This window comes from Mesoplodon densirostris, chromosome 8 (genome assembly GCF_025265405.1).
Source record: "Mesoplodon densirostris isolate mMesDen1 chromosome 8, mMesDen1 primary haplotype, whole genome shotgun sequence".
In the NCBI taxonomy this organism is placed as follows: domain Eukaryota; kingdom Metazoa; phylum Chordata; class Mammalia; order Artiodactyla; family Ziphiidae; genus Mesoplodon; species Mesoplodon densirostris.
Window position 1 is genome coordinate 90,452,252 of NC_082668.1, and position 21,421 is coordinate 90,473,672.

The window sequence follows — 21,421 nt, forward strand, 5'->3', positions numbered from 1 at the left end:
AATCCTTATCAATCTTTACTGCGTTTAGAGACTGTTACATTCTTGGTTTGACTGGGTCCATGCAGAGTTCAATTCCTTCACCAGACATTCCTTGAATATCAGGTTCTTTGCTGGGTACCAAGCTACCAAGATGATTAATACCTGGTCCATGACAGAATGGAAATCTGCCCCAGAATGCAGATAAGAGGAACAGCGAATTTGGTAAATTCACTGTCATCACTAGGGATACATCAGCTCCCTCACTTGATTCATAACTGGCCTTCTTTCTGTAGGCTTCATCTTTCGGCAGCGCAATTGGCAGACGTCATCCTCTCATTGTTAAAAGTCAAATTTAGGATTAAGACTCCACTTAATACCGCTGAGCTCGAGGTGTCCTTGGGGAAGGAGAAGTCCCCTGAATATACCCACTGTGGTACTCAGAATAGATTTTGCAGCTGCACACAGATCCTGTCTTGTCTGTTGTCTCTGCTGAGTAATGTAGATTCTGGGACAGCAAAGGGGCAGCTGGTGACTTTGAACCAAATTTTACCTTTCAACCGAATCCAGGGAAATAATTTGCAACAAAGGGCAGACGATGCAAAGTGCTATGTTGAACGCTAGATTGTGCTTTATTTTTTCCTCCCAACTTTACGTTTCCATGCACCAAAATGTTGATGCTACGAATATTGGATACCACGCTTACCTGACAGGCTTCTTCCATCCCACCTGGGCGCGGGGGCTCAGAGCGAGCGCGCGAACCGCGGCTGCAGCCCGTCTCTCGCGGCCGGAGCGGGCTCGGCCGGCCGCGGGTTCCCCTACTGGCCCCAGTGCCCGAGCCGCTCCGCCGCCTGGGCTCCCGCAGCCAGCCCCCGCCGCGCACGCGCACTCCCCCTCCGGCGGCCTCGGCGCCTCCGGTCTTCGGCACGGCTGCGACTGGACGGCTCCAACGGGCGGGGCGGGGCGGGGCGGGGCGGGGCGAGCGGGGGGTGGGGGCGAGAGCTCGCGGCCACGTGACAGACGCCAACATGGCGGCGCCCGGCGGCGTCCACCTGTTCGTCCGTAGAGGTAAGCACCTGGAGGACAGCCCCGCGGGGCTTCTCACTGTCGCTCACTGGCTATGCAGTCGGGTTCAAAGGAGTACACGTCCGCGATCAGACATCTCGGCGCACACGAATGTGCTTTCAGTTCTGCGGACACACGCAGACACACGATGACACATTGCCACCGGAACATACCCACAGGTGTTCATTTGTCACTTGCCTAGATCACGTCACTGCGTGGCATCTATTTGCAGTCCCTCCTTGAGATTTATGGGACATTGTCTGAGGTTTTCTTCGCCCACGTCAGTTGTGTGATTGCTGTAGCAAACTTTTTTATTCCTGGGGCAGAGCGATGAACCTACAGTAACTGAAATGCGCCTGGACACCCAATTGCCGCAGAGAAAGCAATTTGTATCCGTTGGCATGATACAACACGTCTTTTGGGGAACTTTCAAAATGTGATTATTCTCTTCCATTGACTTAAAGTTAAGAAGAGGAGAAATTTTGTCCGGCTAGCTTTCAGTAGGTGTTACTCTTGTGTGAGTGGTGAGATTTTAGTAAATGTGCAAATACTTTTGCAGGTGAATCTTTGTTGGATTTGAACTGGTTTCTGAACCTTTGTTGGAAAGAACTAGGAAGTTGTTTCAAGGATGGGGGAAGAAGGGAATTAAAATATTTTCAAGGACTATTTAGGTTTCAGGCATGTAGGACCAACAGTCCTGTGAAGCAAATATTGTTTTCACAGTAAATAGCTACAGTTTATTAAGTGCTTTTGAAGTACATGATACTGTGTTAAGCACCTAACATATACTAGCTACCTTTTAAAACCCAGTGAGTTAGGCATTATTCTCTCCTGATGAGAAAAGTGAGACAAAGAGGTTAAGTAATAAGACTAAGATTGCACAGATTGTAAGAGGCAAAATGGGCATTTGAACATGGCACTGATTTCTTTTCTTTTTTCTTTTTTTTTAAGTGCTCATTCTTCTGCCCTGCATGGCATGGTCTCTTCACAGAAATCAGTTTGCAAAGATTCAGATGAGACAGGACAAGTATGATGAGCATGTGTGAGAAGTAAAAAGGAAGATGGTTTTAGAGAGGAAGGAGGTTGGTAGGCAGATAGACCTCAGTCTTTCAGTGTAATACAGTGTTAGTGGAGATGACTAAGGAGCCACAGGAAGATATGAGGTGAGAGATGTGTAAAGGGAAGGTGATGTAGGCAGTATTTTGGACTGGATGGAAGGGAGAGTGGAGGCCAGTGTGAGAGTACAGCCTTGTGAAAAGAGCACCAATTTACATCTCTTAAGATCTGGGTTCCAATCCAAACTCTGTTTACTAATCAAGTTACTTTTCTTCTGTTTCCTCTTTTGACAAGAAATAATGGCGTTTAGACTTCTTTTTTGTGCACTGCAGGTAATGGTGAAGAGGATCTGGGCAGATAGTCAAGGTAGAGGAGGAGCCAACCCCCCCCACACGTGTTATATATACACACATATATGTATGTATATGTATATCATCTCTTTGCAGAGTATAGAAATAACATATTCATCTTTTTTGTCACTTATGATTTTGACAAATGGTGGTTCAGACAGTCTTGGAAAAAGCTATTACAGAAATAGCTATAGTAACCCATCCCACTATACCCCACAAGAGGGTTTTCTTCTGACTAGAAGAGGGAGATCTTCTGATTAGAAGAGGGAGGGAAAATATGTCATCAGGAAGAGATTTAGTGATAGGGAAAGGCCCCTTTATGGGCTATTCATAATTACTTTTATTATGCATTGCAGACAGGTTGTCCTGTACCACCTGCTCTCCACCCCCCAGGGTTGAAAAAGAAGGGTAAATTTATGAAGAGTCCTCTCTTTTCTCTCTTCCTCCTTTTCACCCTTTTAGATTGATGTAAATTAATCCACTATAAGGCTTTATGTGCCAGGATTTATCATCAGCATCTATGTGCACCTTTCCCTCTTGGAAAATGGGAAAAAGAGATTTTTTTTAAATTTATTTATTTGGGGCTGCGTTGGGTCTTCGTTGCTGCACATGAGCTTTCTCTAGTTGTGGTGAGTGGGGGCTACTCTTCGTTGTGGTGTGCGGGCTTCTCATTGCAATGGCTTCTCTTGTTGTGGAGCATGGGCTGTAGGTGCGCGGGCTTCAGTAGTTGTGGCACGCAGGCTCAGTAGTTGTGGCTCGCAGGCTCTAGAGCACAGGGTCTGTAGTTGTGGCGCACGGGCTTAGTTGCTCCGCAGCATGTGGGATCTTTCTGGCCCAGGGATCGAACCCGTGTCCCCTGCATTGGCAGGCAGATTCCTAACCACTGTGCCACCAGGGAAGCCCCAGAAGAGATTTTTTAACCTTAAGAAGGGCATAAGGTTTCTCTCATGACTCTCCAGATCATTGTAGCTTTAATCACAATACACCCTCTGTATAGTAGTTACCTACTTCCTCTCTCCATCCCCACTCCTAACTAGATTGTTAATTCTTGTTGAGCAGGAACCGTGTCTTATCTATATCTCTATCTATAAGCATAGTACCTGGCTCAAGAGCTTACTGAATTGAGAGGCTGTTAAGACTTGTTCTCTTCTGAGGAATTCCCTGTCAGTCCAGTGGTTAGGACTGGGTGCTTTCACTGCTGAGGGCATGGGTTCAGTCCCTGGTCAGGGAATTAAGATCCCGCTCAAGATCCCGCAAGCCCTGCAGCTTGGCCAAATTTGTTCTCTTCTATCATGGGCTAAGGGATGGGTGGAAGCTATAAGTAGTGACATTGGAAAGGGGAAAGGATGGATTAGTCTCTTGGAAGGTAGAGAGAAGGTAACAAGAGCCTTTTAGGGATGAAGGTACTCCTGGTATTAGCACTGACACTAAATCCCACGTGCAAAATCCCTACCCTGGGGCCCCAGGAGTGCTCTCTTGCTTAATCTCTCACTCCCAGTTCCCACTTTATTAGAATCTTTGTTCCAGCTCTCGAAGCTGGCACATAAGATCCTTTGCCCAGTGAGTATGGGAAGGAATGGTGAAGGCAAAGAAGGGGGCATATTTTCTCTTTTACACTCTTATTCCTTTTATGAGCCAGTCTCTCCTGGCTTGCCTCCTGTTTCTCTGATTTTCCCAGACTTCCACTAGGCTCTTCTTCTACTTCTAGGTCTTTAAATATTAGTGTTCCCCAGGGTTCTGTTCTAAGCCCTCATCCCTGTTTCCTCTCTTTGTTGTCAGCAATCAAATTTACCTACCTCAATGACTGTCAGTTTTTAAAAATCAACAGAGGATCTCCTGGAACTGAGCATCAGGTCTGAATGCCAGCTCTCTGTTAGGTATCTTTTCCTAGATGTCTCACAGGCCCTTTAAGCTCAACAAGTCCAATATGGAAATGAGTATTTTCCTGCACATCTGCTTCTCCGCATATATACTCTGTCTCCATTAATGACATCGCCATCCAGGTAGTACCTAAGTGTAAGTATTTAAGGGCTTTTGGTCCCCACCACTGCCTTCAGCGTCTGTGTCCAGTGAGTCAGGAAATCCCATTTCTTGGGTGCCTCCAGTTTTCTGCATGGTCTCGGTATAATTCTTTTTTTTTTTTTTTTTTTTTTTTGCTGTACGCGGGCCTCTCACTGCTGTGGCCTCTCCCGTTGCGGAGCACAGGCTCCGGACACACAGGCTCCGCGGCCATGGCTCGCGGGCCCAGCCGCTCCGCGGCATGTGGGATCCTCCGGGATCGGGGCACGAACCCGTGTCCCCTGCATCGGCAGGCGGACTCTCAACCACTGCGCCACCAGGGAGGCCCTCGGTATAATTCTTTACCATCCCCTGTAACTGGTCTCCACCTCAGTCTATCTTCTTCCCCACACCCATCTGTCTTTCTAAAATTCAGATCTGATTATGATGCTTCCCTACTAAAAAAACCTCTGGGGACTCTTCATTGCTGGGATAGTCTGAATCCCTCAGCATCAAAGGATAGGACCATCTCAGTCTGGCCTCAGTTTACCTTTTCAGCCTCAGGTCCTGCCAGTTTCCTAACCTCATATCTCTGCTAAGGTTTGCCATTGTGTACCTCCTTAATTGCTTTGCCTGCAATGTCTTTTTTCACCCAGCAAACCATTCATCCTTCAAGGCCACGCTTAAATGCCATCTCTCCTTTGAAACTGTATTTGCCTCTGCCCAGGCTAAACTAACCCAGTCTGCTTACATAGCACTCAGGGCATGCCTTTATCACAACACTTATTACCCTGTATCAGAGTATGCACACTTATCTGAAAAGTATTTGTTTACACCTCCATCTCCCTTGCTAGAATGGGAACGTCTTAGAGACAAGAATCTTATCTTCTTCATCTCTGTCTTCCCAAAACCTGGCGTACAATGTGTGCACATGGTAAGTACTCAGTTTCATAACCAAATGAAAGACCTTTCAGACTGCAACCTCCTGTAGAAACATTTGTTCACAAAAGTTATATGGTAGGCCTAAAGAATAATTTATCTCAAAATGTCAGTTTTTGTCATATGACCGGCCTAGTTAGTGACTTTATTCCCTGCCCCCACCCCCTTTTATAGTCCATCTCCCTCCAAGATTAATTTAAGGCAGTGTTACTTCTGTATACCTTTTTGGGCAACTGTGAGAATTCCAGGTAATTTGAGACTTACTGGAGATAATTAGAAAAAAGAGGTTGGGAGGGGGAAGGGAAGAAATCTAAAAGAGAACTGCTTAAGTTTTAAGCAGTATAGTCATGGGAGCGATGAAGGAAGCTGATGGAAGTAAACCCTTGGACCTAATCACTATCCTGCTGTCCTTCCACAGTCCATGTGGAGGGAACTGATGCCAGTGAGAGGAGAGGGGGCAGATTGTGGGCAAGTCCAGCAGAAAGTCTAAGAAAGACACAGTTGGTGGGTGTGTGAAATAGTTTGCCTTTTCCAGAGGGCTGTGTGGCAATGTGTATCAAGGTGTAAGGTATACATACTTCTTACCTAACAATTCTGCTTTTAGGAATTTATCCTGAGAGAACAATAGGATGAGTGTACAAAGATGGATAAATAAGAATGTAACTTTATAATAATGGTAATTGGGAAATATTCACCATAATCTGAAATGTCCATTGGTAAGAGAATGACTAAATAAATTATAGTTTATCCAAGCAATGGCATGCTGTACAGCCATTAAAAAGATGATGTAGATATACTGTAGACTTAAAAAGTCATGGACATGCATAGAGGAGAAAAGGCTGGTATAGAACAGTAAATCCCACTTACATAAAGTTTGTATCTTTGTTTCCTTATATGTATATATGCCCAAAGAAATATCTAGCATGATGCTCACCCAAGTATTCATAGCTGTTATTTCCAGATGGTGAGATTGTACTGATTTTTACTTTCTTCATAATTGATGTGTTTGAATTTTATACATTGAGAAGATAGCATTTTTATTTTCCAAACCTTTTTTTTAAAAACTGTATAAAAGAAAAAAACAACCAAGCAAATACAAAAGATATCAAATGTTTGAATGGGACCAGACGCAAGGGAAAAATTTCTTTTACTGTGCATATTCTCTGCAACAAAGCAAAAAGTCTATGTAATTTATAATATAGGAAATGAACACCTTTAAGATTTCCATGATCAAGGAATGGTAACTGGAAATTACTTACATATACTCATTACTGTAATTTAAGATGCATATAATGCTACTAATATTTTATTATTCTTGTCTTTTTTTTAACAAATGTACAAATTTTTACAAGTGCTTTTGTTCATCTGTGACTCTGAGGCCATAGATTCTTCCACTAAGAATTTTCTTATGATAGTGGTTTTTCAAAAATTTAACCTCCAGGTAGGGGAGGGGCTATTTTACACCATAAATTAGGCACTTTAAACTTTTGTCAACTGACCTGAGATCCTTACTGTTTTGTATAGCTTCAGTAGGAAAATGTATCCTCAGTTTCATCAAACCAACTTAGAAATCAGCTTTTGGGATGCAGGCTATGGATGATTTGGAAAATATCAATACTATTAATAAGGAGCTTCCTGTGACTTAAACTCTTCGTGTTGATAGCTGAGAATGGAGATGGATTTTTACTATATGATTTTTTTAACAAGTACCTTAATACAAATACAAATAAACTCTGTTATGATATGGCTTGTTACTACATAAATTAAAGCATACTTCACAATCAAATCATGACCCTGAATTCCCTAAAGTCAGACTTGTCCCTCAAGCCATGTGTGCTCTTATGTTTTCCCTCTGCTTGAAATAGCTTTCTATAATGCATAGTTCCTGTCTCCCATTGAAATTATGAACTTTAATACACAGTACAGGGCATGTAGACCCTCAATGATAAATGCTGTGCAGTCATTAACCAAAAAAAAAAAAAGATGTTGAGCTCTATTTGTTGACATGGAATGATATTCACAACGTATATTATTTGGAAGATGCAAGTTATAGAGCAATTTCATATAATCTCATTTTGTGAAATCAAATATTGATATATCCATGTGTGTCAAAGTGTAGAACATACAGAGAGAGAGAGAAAGAAAGAGAGAGAAAGATAGAGAGAATGGCATTCACCTACATAAATATTCACAGTTTTTATGAAATGTTCACTTTCCCCAAGCATTGGGAATCTTTGAAAATGCAGAGTGGATGCTATGTATCTTTGGGAATTTGGCAAGATGGGAGGAGAATAAGATATATGCAAAGCTTCATTTGAACATTACCTTGTTTTTCAGTTAAAACAGTTTTTTCTTGTAGAGATTGGATTTTCTTTTTTAGCTTTTGAATGTGCAGAATTTCAAACATACAGAAAAGTGGAGAGAGCAGTACATACCCATCACCTAGTTACAATAGTCATCCATTTATGGCAGCTCTTGTTTCATCTTTACCCCCAGCCACTTCCCCTCCCCAAGCTGGATTATTTTGAAGCACATCTCAGATATATAATTTCATCTGTAGATTTTTCATTATGTATCTCCAAAAGCCAGGAGCCTTTAAAATTTCTTCATATATTGCACTTATCAGTTCTAGAATTTACATTTGGTTCTTTTCTTATAGTTTCCATTTCTGTGTTGAGGTTTCCCAGCTGTTTACTCACGTCCATCTTTTCCTTTAAGTACTTGTACATACATATTTATAACAGCTGCTTTAAAATCCTTATCTGTTAATCTGTCATCTGGGTGATCTCAGGGTCTTTTTCTGTTTTATTGACTTTATTTTCTTGACTGTGGATCACATTTTTCTGTTCTTCATATATGTAATTGTATATTCTTCCCAAGAGGATAATACCTTGTGGAGATTATGCTGTTCTGCCAGGCATGGTTTTCTTCTTTGGTAGGGTGGATCTGTTTGTTTTGCTCTTAGTACTAGAGTGTGGCTCTTACTCTAGTGCAGAGTTCAGCAAACTTTTTCTATAAAGGGCCAGATAGTAAATACCTTAAACTTCTGTGGGCCCTATCGTCTCTACTGCAACTACTCAAGTCTGCTAATATAGTACAAAGGCAGCATAGACAGTATATAAACAAATGAGCATAGCTATATTCCAATAAAATTTTATTTATAAGAAAGACAGTGAGCCGGGTTTGGCTCACAGGTCTTAATTTGCCCACCCTTGCTCTGCATGTGCGTGGTTCTTATTCCACTGAGGGCCCAGTTGATCTTTCTGGTCCCAGTTGAATGCCTGTGGGGCTCAGTGAGGTCCGTCTACTCGGGTTGGGCTAAGACTTCAACTTCTCCCAGCCCTGCAACGTCTGGAATCTCTATTCAGCTCTCAGCCTTGCACCAGCCGCTGTCCGGTAGGCCTTGTGCCTCTCTGTTTCCCAGAACCCTCAGTGCCGCACAAATTCCAGCTGCTTCAGCAGGCAGCCCTCTGCTCTCTGCCTCCCTAAGTAAACAGTGAGGGGCTGTGCTTGGCTTGGGCTCCATCTCCCAAGGCCACATTTGGGACGGTTTCCCCAGGCAGAACACTGGAGCCAATCTGGGCTCACCTTGTGTACTTCTTTACCCTCAAGGTTCACTGTCCTGCATTGTTCAGCAGCCAATGCCAAAAAATAGCTCCTTCACGTTTTGTCTAGTTGTCTAGTCATTTAAGGCAGGAAGGAATTCTAGTACCAGTTATGCCAACATGGCTAGAAGAGGATGTCAGGTTTTTTTTTTTATTCAGTAAGTTTATTTTCCCAGTTTTTTTTTTCTTGAAATTTATTTGTTGAAGCAACTGACTCGGCAGTCTGCCCTAACGGAGCTTTCCACATTCTGGATTTTGCTGACTGTATTTCCAGTGGAGTCATTTAAAATGTTCCTCTGTTAACTGGCAGTTAGATCCAAGGCCTGACTTGATTTAGGTTACACTTTTTGTTGTTGTTGTTGTTGTTTTGGGCAAGAATACTTCCTAGAGTATTGCTTTTTGTGATGTTAGTGGCCACTGGTGATCATTACTTGGCTCCATTAGCTCATTAAGAGTTTGCAAAATGGTAATATTTTAATTCAGTCATTCCTTCTGCATTTATTAGCTAGAAGATATCTACAGAAAGAAACTTTCTCATCAAGTATTTGATTACCCTGATAGACCTCATCCTGAAAAGTTAAATGTTTGATTTGTTCTCCATATTTACCAGCTTTTAAAATAACAAGTTCATCCTCCAAAAGTGACCAATGAGTTGTGTTTAGAACTGTGTGGATTTATGTTTAATTGGGTATCTACTTCCTTAATTTTCTGAAAGTATATGAAAGGATCACACAGTGTGGAAATGTAATCCTAAAGCAAGATTGAAAGATTATAGAAAGAAGAGCAAAAGCAATTGACAGAAATAGCATTTAAAAAAATGAATTTAGTGGGCTTCCCTGGTGGCGCAGTGGTTGAGAGTCTGCCTGCCGATGCAGGGGACACGGGTTCGTGCACCAGTTTGGGAAGATCCCACATGCCGCAGAGCGGCTGGGCCCGTGAGCCATGGCTGCTGAGCCTGCGCGTCTGGAGCCTGTGCTCCGCAACGGGAGAGGCCACAACGGTGAGAGGCCCGCATACCGCAAAAAAAAAAAAAAAATGAATTTAGGGAATTCTTACTCTAACAATGTTAAAGTGGGAGATTATAGAGTAAGAAAGGATTGAACATCCTCCAGTGTTTGTTGCAAGTTGAGTCCCACAGTGTTAGTCCTTCACATTGCAGCAAGAGGTTCAGTTTTGTATCTAGTGAAATGTCAGATCTTGTGCTTAGAATAATATGCTTCTTAATATCTAGAGAGTGATTATATATCAGAAAAAGCAACTGGTAAAGATTTGATTTTGGATCCTGTCTCTACAACTTATTATCACGTGAATTTAAAAAGTAACGTAATTTTCCACTCAACTTTTCTGTGAACCTAAAGCTGCTCTAAAAACTATGTCTATTAAAAAAAACAACTTAACCTTTCTGAATTTCACTTTCTTCACCTGTTTTCAAAAAAAGAAAGGGTATAAAATTATCTAAGTTAAATGAAAATTAAGAAATTAAGTGGGAGAACCTGTGAAAGTATCTAGCACAAGAAATGTCCCTTTCCTTTTAGCAGATATTCTCCATTGGTTGAAGCAATTACAAGGAAGCCCAGATTCAGGGAAGGGGATATAGAGTCCCTCTTCTTTTCTTTTTTTTTTTTTTTTGCGGTACGCGGGGCTCTCACTGTTGTGGCCTCTCCCGTTGCGGAGCACAGGCTCCGGACGCGCAGGCTCAGCGGCCATGGCTCACGGGCCCAGCTGCTCCACGGCATGTGGGATCTTCCCGGACCGGGGCACGAACCCGCGTTCTCTGCATCGGCAGGCGGACTCTCAACCACTGCGCCACCAGGGAAGCCCTAGAGTCCCTCTTGATGGGATACATATCAATGAATCAAGACAATCTAAGGCTGTTTCTTGAATACAATGGGAAGGAAGAAGATGAACTCCTCCAATACATGCAAAATTTTGTCTATATGGACACTTTCCTGAAGGAAAATATGCGTGACTTTCATTAATTTCTCGAAGTAAGATGATTTGAAAAACAAATAGCATCTCCCTTAGAATATCAATATTCTTTGATACCCCTCCCACTGAGAAGTGGGGTCTCACTTAGTTGCTTCACGGCACGTGGGATCTTCCGGACCAGGGCTCGAACCTGTGTCCCCTCCCCTTGAGTCTAGACTGTCTTGTGACTACTTCAACCAAAAGAGAATTGAGGAGGTGATGCTGTGTGACTTTCAAGGCTGTCATAAAAGGAGATGCAGCTTCTGCTTTGTTCACTAAAACAGTCATGCTGGGAGCTTCAGCTGCCTTGTAAGAAACCCAACTACCCTGGGGCTGCTGTGTTGTGAGGAAGCCAAGTCACTTGAAGAGGTTCTTTGAAAGTTATCCAGTCAGGAGACCTAATCTTTGAGTCATCCCATTGCAGGCACCAGACATGTGAATGAGCCTTCAGCTGGTTCCAGCCCTCAGCCCTAGAGTCATCCCCAGCCAAGTCTTCTTCTTTACTCAGGGCCTCAGATATCATGCAGCTTCAGACATTCATTTCCAAATTCCCGACGCAAATAATCCATGAGCATAATAAAATTATTAGTTCTGTTAAAACACCGTTAACTTTTGGGTAACTCGTTATAAAGCAGTATTAACTAGAACACTATGTAATACGTAAGAGCCAGCAGCAATTAATTTTCAGTGGAGAACCTAAAGAACAACTTATAGGTAGTACATGCAGGCAGGCAGTCACAAAATATCTCCCACAAAACTTGGAGTCATCACACACAACAAGTATGACTTATCACCAGATATTTATTTATTTATTAAAAAAATTGTTTTTAGACTTCCCTATTGGTGCAGTGGTTAAGAATCTGCCTGCCAGGCTTCCCTGGTGGCGTAGTGGTTGAGAGTCCGCCTGCCGATGCAGGGGACACGGGTTCGTGCCCCGGTCCGGGAAGATCCCACATGCCACGGAGCGGCTAGGCCCGTGAGCCATGGCCGCTGAGCCTGCGCATCCAGAGCCTGTGCTCTGCAACGGGAGAGGCCACAACAGTGAGAGGCCCGCGTACCGCAAAAAAAAAAAAAAAAGGCCATTGGGCTTCATTTAAGAATCTGCCTGCAGGGGACACAGGTTCGAGCCCTGGTCCGGGAAGATCCCACATGCCGCGGAGCAACTAAGCCCGTGAGCCACAACTACTGAGCCTGTGGTTTAGAGCCTGCAAGTCACAACTACTGAGCCTGCGTGCCACAACTACTGAGCCCGTGCGCCTAGAGCCCGTGCTCTGCAACAAGAGAAGCCACTGCAATGAGAAGCCCGCGCACCACAACAAAGAGTAGCCCCCGCTGACCGCAACTAGAGAAAGCCCATGTGCAGCAACGAAGACCCAACACAGCCAAAAATAAATAAATAAATAAATTTATTTAAAAAAAATTTTTTTTTGGCTGCCCACGCTGCTTTTGGAATCTTAGTTCCCTGACCAGGGATTGAACCTGCACCTCAGCAATGAAAGCATGGAGTCTTAACTACTGGACCGCCAGGGAATTCCTTATAACCAGATATTTATAATTTATTCATAGTCTAGATGAAGTTTATCAAACTGGAGTCATTTTTACTGTAAGTGATATTACTCAGTATCATGGCTGACTTTCCACATTTGCCAGGTTTCCAAAGAGAACAGAGCTAGAAAGTTAACCCAAGGTCAAATGTGTCAATAGAGAACTATCCATTGAGAAAAGCAAAGTAAGAATATTAATATTAGACAGAATAGAATTTAAGGCAAAAAGCATCAAAGAGGACAGAGAGAGGTTCATGGACCTTTTCTCTTTCTACCCTCACTATCCCCTTAATGATCTCATTAGTTATATGACTCTAATAACCCATTAAGCTGTTGCCTCCAGTGTTTATGCCCTCAGCCAAGACCTTTCTCCTAAATTCCAGACTCATGCATCCATCTGCTTACTTAACATTTCCAAATGTCGAAATCAACATGTTCAAAACTCCAAAACTGGACTTCTAATCTCTTCCCTAAAATTTGCTCCACTCCAAAGACTTCCCTACCTTAGTTGTCGGTACTTTTATCCTGTCAGTTTCTCAGACCATAAACCTTCAAATCAACCCCAATTCCTTTCTTTCTCTCACGTATCCAATCTGTCAAGAAATCCCATTGAATCTACCTTTTTTAAAAAAGAAATAAATTTACTTATTTATTTTTAGCTGTGTTGGGTCTTCGTTGCCGCACGTGGGCTTTCTCTAGTTGCAGTGAGCGGGGGCTACTCTTCGTTGCGGTGTGCGGGCTTCTCATTGTCGTGGCTTCTCTTGTTGCAGAGCAGGGGTTCTAGGCGCGCAGGCTTCAGTAGTTGTGGCACGTGGGCTCAGTAGTTGTGGCTCGCGGGCTCTAGAGCGAAGGCTCAGTAGTTGTGGCGCATGGGCTTAGTTGCTCTGCGGCATGTGGGATCTTCCCGGGCCAGGGCTCCAACCCATGTCCCTTACATTGGCAGGCAGATTCTTAACAACTGCGCCACCAGGGAAGCCCAGAATATATACCCAGATATACCCAGAATGCATTTTTAGACACCCCACTGTCACCAGCCTGAGTTGAGTCACTATCACATCTTACCTGGATTACTGTAGTAACCACTTACTGGTCTCCCTGCTTCTACCGTTGCCCTCCTATACTGGATTCTCAACACAGCAGCCCCACTGAACTTTTAAAAATGTTAAGTCAGATCATGTCATTCCTTTGCTGAAAACCCGTTTCACTCAGAGTAAAAGCCAAAATCCTTATAATGTCCTGTAAGGCCCTACTCATAGCACTTAACACTTTCTAACACACTGTATGACTTACTTATTTGTCATGTTGTCTGTTGCCTACCTCCCCACATATATAGACTATAAATTTGGCAAAGAGAAGAATTTTTGTTTGTTTTTTTCCCTGATGTATCCCAAGGACCTAGAACAATGCCTGGCACATAATAATCACTCAATAAAGATTTTTTGAATGAATAAATGAAAAGTGGCTAGTTAATAGTGATACAATAATGTTATTAATAATGAATCTTTATGAGTCAAATAACATGTTAAAATACATAAATCAAGAGCTGTTAAAAATAAAAGGAAAAATGGATAAAACCACAATCGTAATAGGAAGCTAGCATGCCTCTAATTTGTCAATTTAAGTAGACATAATAAGGTTATTGGATTTCAGAATGTTATAATTAGTAAATTTGATTTAATATTAAATTTGATACCTTGGATTAGGATTTTTTTTACAAATATACACGAAATAAGATAAAAGAACTTACTGAAAACCTCAGTAAGTTCTAGAAAGAAAAATTGTATAAACTGCATCCTCTGATCACAAAGCAATAATGCACAAATTAACAGGGAAAGAGGAGATTTGACCCAAGTATTGTGGAAACACAAAAGGAAACTAGATAGCAGGGGATGTGCCATTTACACTGTACTGGCCTTGGAATACACAGTTCTCGTCCTCCATCAGTTCACAGCCCTTGGTGGAATCAAACATGTAAATCAGTTTTGCAGCAGAATAAGAAGGATGCACAGATAGAGGTAAGCAAGCATATGATGCAATGGGATCATCCAGTAGAGACCGACGCGCCTTCACCTTTACAGAGGAGGAGAAGACTAGGCTGAGTCCTCCAGTGCAAGGAGTCTAGAAACAGAGAGGCCTCTTGTCCAAAGGCAGAGAGAGGGGTGAGAGCCTGTGCAGCCTTCTGGGAGCTCGGCTGGCTTAATATGGCAAGCAAGTAGGGTGAGAGCTAGGGAGTAGCCAGTTGGAGATGCTACTTTTGGCAGTAAAATGTATAGGATTTGGGGACTACCTGAATGGGACAACTGAGGCATGTGTGTGAAAAGGAGTAAAGATACCACACTCCTGCTCCCTTAGGGATGGAGGAAATGATAGGTGTGCCTGTAGATAGTTTTTCAGCTGGGAGAGGAGACAGAAAATTGAAGAAGCTCCTCGTCCCCCAATTACTTCTGTTTCTTCCTGTACATTTTTGCAGAGATTAGAGATGAAACGAGGTAGGGGGTTGGGAAATAGGAGGAAAAAATGATAAGGGATAATAGAAGGATTGCCCAGCAGTGTTGAGATCCAAGTGAAATTAGAGACCGTGTATCTGTAGTGACCCCATTCATTGCCACTGTGTGATTTTCTCCAAATGGGCATCATCCTGTGTGTATAAAAGAGTGAAGGTAGATAGTTGGATTGATTGGAATTTTCCAGATGGATGCACTGGAAGGACCAGGGAGTAAGAGAAAAGGGGAGTGGGGGGTTAGCAAGAGGGGGGTTGAATTAATGCATTCTAGAGTCTAGCCTAGGCTGGAAGTTTCCCAAGGTCATGGACCTTGTCTATTTTGTTTGTTTCTGGGCTCATTATTATTACAATGAATAATCTAGAGCGTAGAAGTAAAAAGGGAAGAGACTGATAGTTTGGGGGTCGGGGGGAAAGGAGTTGTCCTAAGACGAGAATTTCCAGCAAGAGCAAAGAACAGGTATAATGGGAATGAGAAGTGAGGAACTGGAAGATTTGGGGGTAGTAGTCTGGAGTTTCACCACGGAGGTGACTTCTGAACTGGGTTAGATGGTTTTTAGTTTAATTGGAGAAAGAAACCTAATACCTATAACAATGCAAAACAGTATGACAGTGCTCTGGGCAAAAGAGGAAGGAAAGATAATTTGGGGCTGGAGTGATCACTTCACAGAATTGGGCCTTGAAGGATGAGTAAGGTGGTCAGCAGAGAGGCGGAGGGATGAGGGAGGGGCATTTCTAAGGGGGTAAAGCAGGGCAGCGGTGGGGAAACCATGTGAATACAGGAAAAGTCAAGACCTGTTCAGGGGGTTCTGGAATGGAGGGTTTGGCTGGAGCTGAGAGTTTGCGTAGAAGAGTTATGAAGAGGAAGATTAATAATACAGGTTAGGGCCAGGTGATGAGAATGTTGAAGGTCGGCTTAGGGTTTATTTTATAGGCAGCAGAGACTGATGAAGGTTTTTGACAAATAAGTGAAATAACCTGCAGCTGGTGGTGCCCTGGATGTATTGAAGAGGGAAAGCTATCGTATCATTTGGGAAATATTGGTGGAAACAAAGTGATGGGGGCCTGAATTAGTGCCTTGTCTGCAGGATGGAAAGGGAGAGATGGATGCAAGAGAAATGATACAGAGAAGGAGGAATCAGGACCTGGTGGTTAGAAAGGGGACCTGAGGAAGGAGAGGGGCTGTCAGAGCAGAAGAGAGGGAGTTGGCAGAAACAGAGAACCTAGTCAGGAAAAGAGGCTCAGGGGGAAATTTTGGGATGACTCAGTAAGGGTCAGTGAAATTGGCCACTTGGAGGTCATAGAGACTTAGACCAAAATTTTAGCAGTGGAAGGAGAGATGAAAAGTGATGGTGGTGGCTGCAGAGAAGTGTGGAGGTTCTTGGTTCTCTCTCTTTTTTTTTTTTTTTTTGCGGTATGCGGGCCTCTCACTGTTGTGGCCTCTCCCGCCACGGAGCACAGGCTCCGGACACGCAGGCTCAGCGGCCATGGCTCACGGGCCCAGCCGCTCCGCGGCATGTGGGATCTTCCCGGACCGGGGCATGAACCCGTGTCCCCTGCATCGGCAGGCGGACTCTCAACCACTGCGCCACCAGGGAAGCCCGGTTCTCTTTTTAAATAACAACTTCATCAAGATATAATTCACAGACCATGCAATTCACCTATTTAAAGTTTACAATTCAGTGGTATTTAGTGTATTCAGAGTTGTGCAACCATCACCACCATCAACTTTATATTTTCATCACCCCTGAAAGAAACCTCTTACCCATTAGTAGTCACTCTCCAATCCCCCTATCCTCACCAGCCCTAGGTAACCACTAATCAGCTTTCTGGCTTTATAGATTTCCTATTCTGGATATTTCAAATACGTGTAATCACATAATGTGTGGTCTTCTATGACTGGCTTCTTTCACTTAGGACTGTGTTTTCAAGGTTTATTCATGTTGAAGCATGTATCAGTACTTCATCCCTTTTTTAATTGCCAAATAATATTCTACTGAATGGGATATCACATTTTGTTTATCCATTCACCAATTGTTGGACATTGGGTTATATCCACTTTTTGACTCTTACAAATAATGTTGCTGTGGACATTTGTGTACAAGTTTTGTGTGGACGTACCTTTTGGTTTTCACATAGAGGTTCTGGCTATGTTTAGACGCAGAAGGAAGGAAGGCAACTGGTAAGGAACAAGGACCACAGGAAATTCTGGAGAGCAAGGGGACTTCCTGGAGAGAGAGCAGACCTGAAAGAGGTGAAAAGGAATAGAAGGAGGAGAAGGGGGAAAATTCCCCTTGGAAGGGGTGAGAGTATCTCTACTTCTACAACAGGAGTGAAGGACGAGTGGGAATTTCTTTTTCTATGAACGAAAATACTTTGAAAATATATTTTCTGATTATAAAAGTAATACAAGGAAGGCTGTATAAACACAGGCTAAGAGTGTGGGTTGTCAAATCAGGCTCCTTAGGTTCAAATCCTGATGCTGCTGCTTACTAGTTGTGGAACCTTGGGCATGTTAACCTATCCAGGCTTCAGTTTCTTCGTTTTTAAAATGGAGTTGAGACAAGTACTTACCTCACTAGGCTATTATGAAGATTAAAGAAATAATACCTGTGCAGCTGTATTAGTTACCTACTGCTGTGTAACAAATTACCTCAAATGACAAACACTATGTCACAGTTTCTGAGGGGCAGGAATCTGGGTGTAGCTTAGCTGGGGGCCTATGGCTTAGGAGCTCTCACGAGGTTGCAGTTGAGCTATTGGTGGGAGCTGTAGTCATCCCAGCACTTGACTGGGGCTGGAGGCCCGCTGCCAAGCTCGCTCACATGGTTCTTGGCCGGCCTCAGTTCCTTGTGAAGGCCACTTTCTTGCCACCTGTGTCTCTCCATCGGACTGCTCACAACATGGCAGCCTGCTTCTTCCAGACTGGTGATCCAAGGAGGGTACCCGAGTGCCCACTGTGGCAGAAGCCACAGTCTTTTATAACCTAATTTCAGAAGTGACATCCCATCCCCCTGCTCCCACAGACCAGCACAGTGTAGCGGACCAGGGTGTGGATGCCAGGAGGCTGGGTCATTGGCGACCACCTTGGCTACCACACAGTTCTTAATAATAAGCCCTTAATAACTACAGTTGGCCCTTGAACCACACGGATTTGACCTGCATGGGTCCACTTATACATGGATTTTTTTTTTTGATAGTAAATACTGCAGTGCTACATGGTCCACAGATACTGAAGGCTGACTATTTATTTGCAGATGTTCTCCTGCGAGGAGGGTCAGCACCCTTAACCCCCAGGTTGTTCAGTGGTCAACTGTATTCATAGTGGAAATATTAAGATATTATAAAAGTGGGGCTTCCCTGGTGGCTCAGTGGTTAAGAACCCGCCTGCCAATGCAGGGGACACAGGTTCGAGCCCTGGTCCGGGAAGATCCCACATGCTGCGGAGCAACTAAGCTCGTGAGCCACAACTACTGAGCCTGCTCTCTAGAGCCTGTGAGCCACAACTACTGAAGCCCACATGCCACAACTACTGAAGCCCACGCGCCTAGAGCCCGTGCTCCGCAACAAGAGAAGCCACTGTAATGAGAAGCCCACAGACTGTAACGAAGAGTAGCCCTCACTTGCCGCAACTAGAGAAAGCCCACGTGCAGCAACGAAGACCCAACGCAGCCAAAAATAAAAACAAATAAATTTATTTTTTTAAAAAGATATTATAAAAATGTATAAAGAAGAGGGAATTCCCTGGTGGTCCAGTGGTTAGGACGCGGCGTTTACACTGCCGTGGCCTGGGTTCGATCCCCCAAGCTGAGTGGTGCCACCAAAACAAAAACAAAAACAAAAAAAAGTATAAAGAAGAAAGTAAAAGTCACTCACAGTCCACCATTTAGATAGAATTGGCATTTCTAAAATGACTTTTTCCCTAAGGAGGGGCTACTAGTAATAGGACCATGATTTCTAAAAATTCCTTCCACATCTACAAGACAAAGCTTATTAATTACTGAAATATTAACTTAGGAAAATTAACATTTGAGGTCCTTTTATCTCTCACATTTGGAGTCTGCACATCACACTTGTTTATCCTTCTATTCAGCATTGTGATAATTCTGAATTTGGGGCATCACATACCCTGTCTCTGTCATCAGTAAGATTGTGATTTTCCTATAAGATCAAATAGAAATAGGTCACAGATGAAAAGAACACCCTCACCGGACTCCCTGCCAACTGGCTGGTCCAGCTGAAAACCAGCCCCTCTAAGAACTGATGTTACAAAAACAGCTCCTCTCTGTTGTCTTCTGTCATTTCTCCCCTACTTTATGCTCCGTGAATAGCAGCTGTTCAGGGTATTGCCGAGTGAGCACAGGGGTGCTGCAATCAGAAATGTGAGTGAGCGACACAGCAGGAGAAGGCTGGGGCCGAGGGAGGTGCGTTCTGGTGATACAGTGAGTAAGTGGGAGACATGACAAACAGCCAGACAGCAGTACGATGGCCCACTGGGAAGCGTGTGAAAGATTATCAATTACCTCGATTAAAAAAAAGAAAGCCCCCAGAAGTCTCTTTCACCAGTAGAGAAAAATCACAGCTGCTGAGGAGAGTCTTGTCAAGTCTCTTAGGTGGATTGGTGCTTTGTGCTAGCTTCTTTTATAAAAGTCAGATTAATTTTCTAATACTGTTTTCTACTTTAATGTTATTGCTTTAATCATTAGACTATCACCAATTCCTTCAGGCAATAGGAAGCGATTGAAGATTTAATGAGATTCATATTGCTTGTCCTTAAATGTTGATGACTTACTTCATGCATATTAATCATTCCTGACCTTGATCTTAAATTCCTTCCCAGCACAGATTCTCATCAAGCATACCTACTAGATCCCTCGGTGTTCACCAGAGGCACCTGGTTTGTTTCCAAAAGTACATTAACTCTAATGTTCAGTGTACATGAGATTTCTCAGTATCCTTGTCTGATTTGTCTTCTAGTTCTTACTATGATTATAAATCTGGAAAATTTAGGGGGAGAAAAATCAGCAACCCTGAAGAGGGGATTTAGCCTAGTTTAAAAGACTGTTCTGTTCAGCAGACCTTGAACATGCCTTAATTGGTTGTCTAGGTCAGTATGTCCAACTGGCAACTCTCAGACCCCATCCAGGCCACAGAGTGTTTCTGGGTGGCTGAAGTGCGTGTGCTCCGGCTGGCGAGCAGCAGGACTCGGCCTTTGTCCCCTGCTTTGGCGGCCCCAGCCTTTAGTTCAGGCCTACCCCCTCCTGCCACAGGGGCCTGGGAAACCCTGGCTGACCACCTGGTCTCCTCATGCCCAGCATCCGTGCGTCTGCATCCCCACCCTTGCCCCAATTATCTCCTCAGCCACCTTGGCAGATTTTCTAACCAACAGTCCTTGCCCGAACCAGGACCCAGGAAAGGAGTCGTTCGAGTGTGTGAGAGGAGAGAGGAGAGGGCTGAGGAGTCGGGGGGAAGATGAAAGTGAGAGCGAAGGGGTGTGGGGGAAAGAGGGAGAAAGGATCACATCGCTGAAGAGAAAATAAATATGTAAGACCTTGAGGGTGAGGGAGTCTGTATACAAGGAGACAGAAGAGTAGGAAGAGCTAGGTAAAGAGGTGAAAGAGCTTGCGTATGGTGATGCTGAGATGAGGGCCAAAAGAGGTAAATTTGCGTGTGAAAGAGGCCACCTGTGAGAGAACGGGAAGAGAAAATGGAGAGAGCAAAACAGCTCTCTGCTCCATAGAACCTGACCAGGCCCATCACCGGGAAACACGGTCTGACAAAGCATTTTTTCAGATTTGTGAATATGTTTTTGGTTTTTGTTTGTTTGTTTTTTGCGGTACACGGACCTCTCACTGTTACGGCCTCTCCCGTTGCGGAGCACAGGCTCCGGACGCGCAGGCTCAGCGGCCATGGCTCACGGGCCCAGCCGCTCCGCGGCATGTGGGATCCTCCCGGACCGGGGCACGAACCCGTGTCCCCTGCATCGGCAGGCGGACTCTCAACCACGGCGCCACCAGGGAAGCCCGTGAATATGTTTATAACAAAAAAGTATTGTTATAAAAAAGTTAAACCACAAACAGACCCTTAGAAGATTACATTACATTAAGGTTATTTTAGGATGTCCCAAATGCTTGCTGGCGTGTTGATTGTCTTAAATGTGGCTCATCCCAACCAAGAAGTTGGATATCAATTTTAATGATGTTAAGTGCTTACCATTTTTAAAAAACAAATAAATTAAGTACTTTTTGCATACAAATGGAAGTTTTTCATCTTAGGTAATCATCTGTTGATATCACTTAACTGAGTAAGTAGGAAGATATCCATTTTGTGAAGCAGGTTTCTCATATGTAATGATCAAAATCTTTCTCTTTTAAAGATAACTTTTAAAAAATAGTCAGAAATTTTCATACCTTTTAACTC

At 43.6% G+C, this 21,421-nt stretch overlaps 1 protein-coding gene across 1 annotated transcript in view; it reads left to right on the forward strand.

Moving 5' to 3' along the window:
• The first annotated feature begins 586 nt into the window (after window positions 1-586).
• The window catches only part of METAP1D (methionyl aminopeptidase type 1D, mitochondrial), an 80,456-nt gene continuing 59,621 nt past the window's right edge, over window positions 587-21,421 (forward strand). The window contains 2 exon segments of the mRNA XM_060106547.1: window positions 587-874; window positions 876-1,044. Of these exon segments, the coding sequence (XP_059962530.1) occupies window positions 587-874; window positions 876-1,044 (457 nt within the window).